Below are 8193 nucleotides of genomic sequence, written 5' to 3'. Positions count from 1 at the left end.
TATGCCTCCTGAACATGAATTAATACAGGTATGGGACTTTCTCCATGTTGTAATTCTTCCCACCTTGCTATGATTCTACAGACAGGATATTCAAAGGAGGTGCTGTGGTGCAGGAATCTCACAGGGGGCCTCGAGACAAGCATGATTTACCAGAGGAAACCTAGCCTCAGCCCAGGACTCCAGGGATGTCAGGAAGTTCCAGTGAGTCGAACATGAGAAAATACAACTTTTGTTGGACAAAACATGAAAGGTGAAATCTTGTCTTGTATAAGAAAATGTGTTTAGTCACTCCTTTCTGACCACTCAGTGTGGTAAAGTCGCCCTGTACCCTTAGCAAAAACACAGCCCAAAGCATGTTTCCACCTCCGTGCTGGACTGTGTGGATAGTGTTCTTTGGATCATACTCAACATTTCTCTTCCTCCAAACATCAGGTTGAGTTTGTGCCAAAGAGCTCAATTTTGGTTTCATCTGACCATAACGTTTTCTCCTAAACCTTCTCTTATTCATTTAGATGTTTACTGGCAAACTTCAGATGGGGCTTCTTGAGCAAGGGGAGCTGCAGGATTTCAATATATAGTCTGTTACTAATGGTGTTCTTGGGACCACAGGAGGAGCTTGTGGGTGGCTGTGGCTCAGGTGGTAAAGCAGATCAGCTACTGCTTGGAAGGTTGGTGGTTTGATCCTTGGCTTCTCTAGTCAAATATCCTTGGGCAAGGATACTAATCCCAAGTTAGCCTCTGATGTGTTCATCGGAGTGTGAATGTTGGTTAGTTTGCACTTGAGTTTATCCATGTTGTATACAGCGCTTTGAGTACTCTGGGAGATTAGAAAAGTGCTATATAAGAATCAGTCTGGTCCATTTTGGTCCGATCCGCCACCTTTCTCATGAAAGATCTTGCATGGAGCTCCAGAGTGAGGGTTTGGAGCCCATTCCAGCCTTGTGCAGGTCCACAGTCGTGCCTGGATGGAATTGAAACTAGCATGAAAATGAGAGACTGTTTATTTCCTTTGAAGGGAGCAGACCACTGGGTTCTTCTTGTATATAAAAGATGGGCGATGTGGTTCCGTTAAGTGTTTCAAAGCCATTCTTGGCCCCCAGTAGCAGGTAATGGGGCCCTTATGTAAAGAGGGAATTGCAGTGCGGATTTTTACTTGAAATTTTGCACATTTTGTGGATTATCTCTTAGTTACCATTTTGCACAATGTGCATAACATAACCATATTTCTGCGCTCTTAGCACGCACTCAAAAAAAGAAAGTTACGATAGCGCACATGTGTGGCGCCAAATGAAGTTAGGATGACTTCTGTAATATGGGAAACCGGTGAACTCGCTGACCTCCGCATCTGTCTGCCCGCCCTGACGTCACACCGTTACAGGAGCGCACAGTGAGAGAAAGCGCACCCGGGGCTTTGCGCCATCTACGCCTGCGTCTGTATTCCTCCTCCTAGCTTTAAAACGCTCACGTGCAGTACAAAAGGAGGAGAGAGAGAGAGAGAAGCGCCTGTCTCGCAACTCCAGCGTTAAACAGTACCGTGTCCCTTTAAAAACGTCTGACAAAAAAGCCCATATGATCCCTGAGCTCCAATCACCAATTCCTTCTGCAAAAGCAGCCTCTGCATTTTTGTCTGTCTGAATGCTACAGCAGCACGGGGGGGAAAAAAGATTCAGGATAAGGCAAAAAAACAAAAAAACAAAAACTGGAGAAATGTGACAATCCAACGGTCATTTTCATGGCGAGGGGGAAACTGGTGCGAAAGGAGTTATTCTGGGACTCCTTTGAGCCTCGAAACGCTGGATCAAAATGGTAGGCTACAGAGCAGAGCTGCATTTTTGTTTATTTTTTTCCCTCTCCCTCTCTCTCTGTCCCTTCTTGATCTCTTGCAAATTTGAGCTACTTAGCAGGCCGATCAAACTTGCCACACTTGCGCGTCGTCGCGATCCCCTACAGCTGGCTGTCACACGCGTGTTTCGTGCTTTGTATCGTTTGCGGTGAAGTTTGTAACTTGCCGACATGGCACAAGTTGAGGGGGCTGGTGGTGGCGGTGTGGGGGGTGGATCGAAGCAGACCCCCTCTGAAAGAATGCGATGGCTACAATAGCCACATTGATGCGGAGAAGGAGTTAAATTCCTTCATATCGGACGCTTCTGCAAAGCACTCAGGTCGTGACTGGTGCGAGTGAAAGTGCCACCTTTCCCTTCCTTCTCCAAGCGAGCCAGACAGCCGGTGCAGGACAAGTTAGCGAGGCTTTCATGAGAGATGCCGCTCTTCTCGTCTCCATAACTTTATTTTGATTGCGGCTGACACTCAAGTAGAGGTGAAAAGAGGTGGAGATGGAAAACATCACCAGTGAGATCTGATAGAAGAAGCTGCCTGGTTATAAATAAATAAATAACGCAAACAAAGTCCAGCTGAAGCAGAAAATGTGCAATATTTTATTGGCTTGTGACGAGTTTTCTAGGCTGCTGCATGAGGTCAGTCGCTTTAGGGAGACGACTAATTCGTATTTGTACTGACTAATGCTCTCCTCGTCCTCTTGTCAGCGTGGATAAGTTGTGTTTTCCTCCACGCGTTAGCAGATCGGAGGGTGATTGTGACGGAGAGGCTGAGTTGTGGGAATAGAGGCCGACAGTACAGAGGCAGACAGTCCGCTCTGTCTCCAGGGTCATTTTAGGATGCCTCATTAGGAAAGCATGTGGAGCTTGATGCAGCGGTGGAGTAATCCCAGTACGCGTTCACATCTGGAGGCTTGGGTTAATATCTGGGTCAGGTCAGCGGGGTTAGCCCTGGTGCTCGCTGGGTGGCTTCTGGTGGGAGCAAAGAGGGTGAGGGAGGTCTGATTGATGTTGTATTTATGTTCTACTTATTTATTTTATTTTTTTCTCGTTTTTTTTCTTTGCAAGTGCAGAAGAATAAACTGAGGTCAAGTGCACAGTGTGCATGGCGAATGCAATGCACCAGAGATCAGACAGAGTGAATCTTTTAATTGTTTTGGTGATTATTTCATAAATTAGATTGTTGATATATCCAAGGTGGGTTAATCTGGGCTTATGTTGATTTTAATCAATACCGAATGGCTGGATTACACAAAGGGTTTAGCAGCAAAGACAACAGGTGCCCACGGTATCATGGGGCCCATGCACCAGATCCTCACTATGCAAGTGTCTCTTAACATTATTATAAAGTCGTTCAGATGACCAGAAATAGAAAAATAACTCAGTGGAAGGGGCAAAAAGTGAAAACGACAATAACAAAAGCTACACCTATGGGACAAAATGTGTAAGGTGACACACGACAGATGGAAACAATCAACAGGGACTTTCAAAATTAGTACAGAGACACAGTAATAAATAAAAAGATTGAAAGTGACCACAAAGATTAGTTGAAAGGGGAAAAAAAGAGACAGAAATCAACCACAGAGGGACATAAAACATCCTAAAAAAAAGATGCAAAATACAAATATGAATGGGCGCAAGAGGTGCAAAGCTACCGCAAAGTGATCTTTAACCTGTTGAGGTGCAGTGGTTAGTGCTGTCACCTCACAGCAAGAGGCTTCTGGGTACTATCCTGCTCGTTTGGCTTGGCTGCGATGCTTCTGAGTGCAGCTTGCGTGCTCTCCTTGTGCCTGCGCTGAGTTTAGTTTGGTTCTGCTTCTTTTTCTCCCACAGTTCAAAGGTGTGCATGTCAGACTAGCTGCTGATTGTTAATTTGCGTGTCCAGCGTGCACTCTTGCTCTCTTCCCATCTCAGCCTAGTTAGACTTCAGCTCCACCCCGACAGGTTTACTGTTGAAAATGAATGGCTGGAGTCTTTTTTTTTTCCCCCCATATACTTTGCACTGAAGAGGGCGTTTGCATGGAGATCCTCCTATTCAAATGAAAAGACTTTATTTGGCTTTTTTGTCTTCATTTATTGTGAAAATGTAAATCTGCCTTAGTTTCGCACACACTAAAGACACTTATACTGTACATTTCTGGCCCCGTGATACAGTTTGGCCTCAGTCAGCATTGTGAGGTCCTAAGCAGCTCCTTCTCTATCCTCCCAGGGTGCTGTGAGTTTTTACGTAACTGCCTATTCAGGGCATTCTTGCCCACCCTTGACTTTGAGGCTTCACTGTCTCTGGGTGCTGAGTGAGAGAGCTGTCTTTAGTCTTTGTGACAAGTGCAGTCATTCCCCGAGACCCAGCAACAAACTCCCGCGGACTTCTCCGCTCTCTTGGAAACTCGGAGCATGCTGTAGGTGCTGCTAATTTATGCCCCTGAGATTAAGAACAGTGGACAAGGCTGTGCAGACAGCAAGGTCAAACTCACTGGGCTTATGTAAGGTTTCCTTTGTTCTCGTTGGTTCAAGTGGCACCAGCTTGCTTGAAGTACACTCAGGTTGTTGTTTTATTTTTTTACGTTTTCAAATAAAGACGTGGATTTATTCATTCTCAGCAGTGCCACCCAGTATTGTTGTCTTTGTATCCAAGGGGGGAAAGTTACTCTAATTTAACACTATGGCATTAAAAAAAAAGAAAAAGACATTGAACTCCATTATCAAAGAAGCCAGACAGCTTTTTATTTTCCTAATGCTCGATATGAGGATTTCTATTAGCCTTTCATTGTCAGGCATTTAAAGATATTAAGAGAGTTTAAAACGGAGCGGGCTTCTAAAGTGTTCTTATAGCTTTTAGCAAAATTCAGGTCAGCGAGAGAGACTTAGGAGAAGCTTTAGTGCAGATGAGTTTTTGTGCTGTTTTCAGACACTTGCCAAGCAGAGAAGAAGGGATCCTTGATCTAGCAGTCATAAAAATGTGTCATAGACATAGATTAATGTTTGGATTTTGAATGGGAATGACATCATTATCCGTTTTAGCTGCTTATCTGTATTAAGAGTAGTATAAATAATGAAAATAATGCACAGAACTGATTTGAAACGAAAAAGGTCAAGTTAAATTAAAAACCTTGTGCCGCCTTAATATAATATTTACTTATTCAGGATTAAGCCTTAAAGGAACAATTTGATGCATAAATGCATCTAGAAAAAGATAGAACTTGATTAAAGTATGAGCCATGAGATGGTGAGCTGAAGCTGGGCCAAAAGTATGAACTTTTACCGGCATCATCAGGGAATCGCACCATTGTTCTCACCGGTGGCCTCACAAATCCATGTTTGAGACCCTGAACTAACTTCATGCTAGATGTAGCTTTATATAAAAACAAGCGTATGTTTTCTTATCTCACAAAGCAAATGTGTACATTTGCAAAATGCGTTAACTGTACTGCTGCTGGTGTTCCTTTAAGATTGCATTCATTATTTCCCTGCTGTCCACTTATTGGTTGCAGCTATAGAAAGCTGATGCTCCTACTCTACCTTTTCCCCCCCCTCCTTCTCTGTCCTCTCTCCTCTCTGACCTTCTCATCAAACACATCAACGCCCAATGCGAACACACACGCACACGCACGCACGCGCATTTTGCCACAGCAGAGAGATTCCTGTGATAAGGAGCTCTTTAGAGGCTTGTGTTTGCCTCCTCTCTTTTTGTGTCATGCTATGAAAGGGATAATGAAGATATCAGAGTCTCAGCCTGTGTAATAACCCTCGGGTATGTCTGCACCTGCTCTCTGCTGCACATCAGAGTTATCTGTTGTCTCTAATAGATCACTTCAAAGGTGCATCTTTCAGCCAGTGTATCATTCACATGGACAAATTTAAATTTAGTCTCTTCGGACCTGATTTTCTTTTTTTCTTTTTTAGAAATTAAAATATCTCTGCAGTTTTTTGGGGTTATTTGGTGCCACAGGTATTTGGCGTCACATCCCTGCGTGTATACACGCATGTGCACCCGTGTCGTGCACATGTTATGACTCCAGTGGGGCGGTGGTGTGCGAACCATTGTAACGTGTGTGCGAGGAGGAGATGCCAGCACCACAGGCCCCTCTCTTGGCCGGGGTTCCTGACTCAGCGCTTCCTCTCCCAGCTCATTGGCCCAGACACAAACTTCCTGGCAGAGCTTCAGTGCGGACACTCTAACCTCATCACCCCACCTCCCCCCCCCCTTTCACCCAGCTCCTTTGATTATCCCAACCGCTCGTCATCTCAGTTCCAAGCCACCGGCGGTTGATGTCTTCTTTCAGCGTCGCTTCTGATTGGGCAATGCAAGCACTGTCTCCAGCCTCCCCCAAACCGATAAAACCCGTCATCGACCAGTTCTCAAAGGACTGGACGCTAAAAGGACTTTGCAAATCGTGCGGCCGAGGCAATCCCGCTCACGCTGTCAAATTTTAATGTACTGTACGTCGCCAAGATGCTGCTCATGCCGTGTTCTCATCCTTATTTTTGTTTGTGCTCCCCAATTTCATGCTCGGGTAAACGCATATCAGTTGTAGATTGGCTTGTCACCTGTGGTTGCATTAACATATAGATGGAAATGTATTTAAATCCAATCAAGGAAGCTGGTGGAGATCCACCAGGGCAAAGCTGGGGCAAGTCCAAACTGCTAGATTAGGATGAGGGAGGGAGGGTTGGGGGGGCAACAGTGTGAAGGGGAGATTGGATGTCTAGGATTAGAGCAGCGTTAATGCTGATAATATTGTCTTTATTAATTGCAGCCAGCAGTGAATGCTGTGGTTAAGAAAGTTAAATGTTTTAATAGGCTAAAGGGAATAAAATAATTAGCTAAAGTGGTGGAAAGAGAAACTGAATAACCAGCAGCAAACTGTAAAGTAATTTGGAATTTACCTCATCCTATATCTGGAATCGTCTCGCTGTACATTTTACCTGAAACCTCATTTAGCTTTCAGGTTGTTGATGAAAGTTGTATAGAGTTCATTTGACTTTTTCCTCTTTGGATTTGAGGCTTCGTGCCTGCAACTAACAGTGATTCTAATTACTGAGCTTTGCACTTGGACTTTTCCAACAGAAGATCTGCTGTTCCCACATCAGTTTGACAGAATACATTATCCTAAAGCCAGAAATGTAAAAATACAATCATTTGTGTCTTTAATGACAAGTAAGTGAACCACTGGATAATCCATCCATCCACTTTCTGTTGCTTATGCAGGGCCATGTCACGGGGGCAACAGCCTAAGCAGAGAAGCCCAGTCCTCTCCCTCCTCCAGCTCATCCGGGGAATACCAAAGCATTCCTTGGCCTGCCGAAAAATTTAATCCCTCCGGCCTACCCCTGGGCGCCTTTCTCATACTAAAACATGCCCAGCACACCTCACCAAGAAGGCATCCTCGTCAGACCCACGGTTATTAAAGTGAACTAAAACTAAACGAAAAACTACAACTAGATGTGAAAAACCTAAAATAAACTAAAATTAAAACCAGGTTTTTGAATAAAAACTGAAATGATTTTGTGAACTTGTAAAACTATCTAAACTAATTATTTAAAATATAGAGAAAAATAGATTTAGTTTTGTTACAGCTTGCCTGTTGAGGCATTGATGAACATGTTTATTGAGACTGGAAGTCTCCAAGACTGTGATTCATCTGCTTTCAACAAGTTTTTCTTGTAATACCTGTGGCTGAGACACATGCAAAAACAATTAAAAGACTAAAACTAACGCTGAGACTAATAAAGACTAAACTAAAAACTAAACTGAATTACAACATGCACAGATGCAAGCAAATATTTAATAAAAGGTAAGCCGAGGAGCTGGCTGAGGAAGGCTGTTCCACAGGTTGGTCGCAACAACCTCAGGAGAACGATCATGTGGTTTTAAAATCAGAGCGAGGGGAAGTCAGGAGACCCTGGTTAGATCGGAGAGACTGTCTGTAATGATAAGGTCTTAAAGGCCTGTCTATGTAGAGCTTTATCTTTAGTAACAGGATTTTAAAGTGGATTTTGAATTTCACTGGAAGTCAGTGAAGGGATGCAGGAGTAGGTATAAGTTCCAGATGACTGAATGACAGAAAAGGTTTGTTTTTTTTGCAATATTTCTTAAGTGAAGGAAACAAAAGTGGGCGAGCCAACGGCGTAGGCCCTGCCGGTCCAATCCCCGGCTATTTAGTTTGACTCCTCCACCCATGGATGAATATTCTAATAACCTCAAATCACTGCAGGATCTGCTGATGAGACCTACCACACAGTTCAGGTGAATGTTGAGCCATTCATCTCCCTCAGCTCAGACGTGTTATTTGGATGTCTGGTGTGAATAACTCTCCTGGGGTCATTCCACAGCATCTCTATTAGGTTAAAGTCTTGG

General features: G+C 43.9%; 1 protein-coding gene across 1 annotated transcript in view; it reads left to right on the top strand.

Annotated features, from left to right (window-relative positions):
- The first annotated feature begins 1666 nt into the window (after nt 1-1666).
- zbtb47b (zinc finger and BTB domain containing 47b) overlaps nt 1667-8193 on the top strand; it is a 33287-nt gene continuing 26760 nt past the window's right edge. The window contains exon 1 of the mRNA XM_080865717.1: nt 1667-1806. Within this exon, the coding sequence (XP_080721843.1) occupies nt 1804-1806 (3 nt within the window). The 5' untranslated portion in view covers nt 1667-1803. The remainder of the gene's footprint in view (nt 1807-8193) is intronic.

The sequence above is a fragment of the Rhamphochromis sp. 'chilingali' genome, assembly GCF_963969265.1.
Source record: "Rhamphochromis sp. 'chilingali' genome assembly, chromosome: 18".
NCBI lineage: Eukaryota > Metazoa > Chordata > Actinopteri > Cichliformes > Cichlidae > Rhamphochromis > Rhamphochromis sp. 'chilingali'.
Note: the sequence above shows the minus strand (reverse complement) of the source record. Positions and strands in the feature narration are given on the sequence as shown.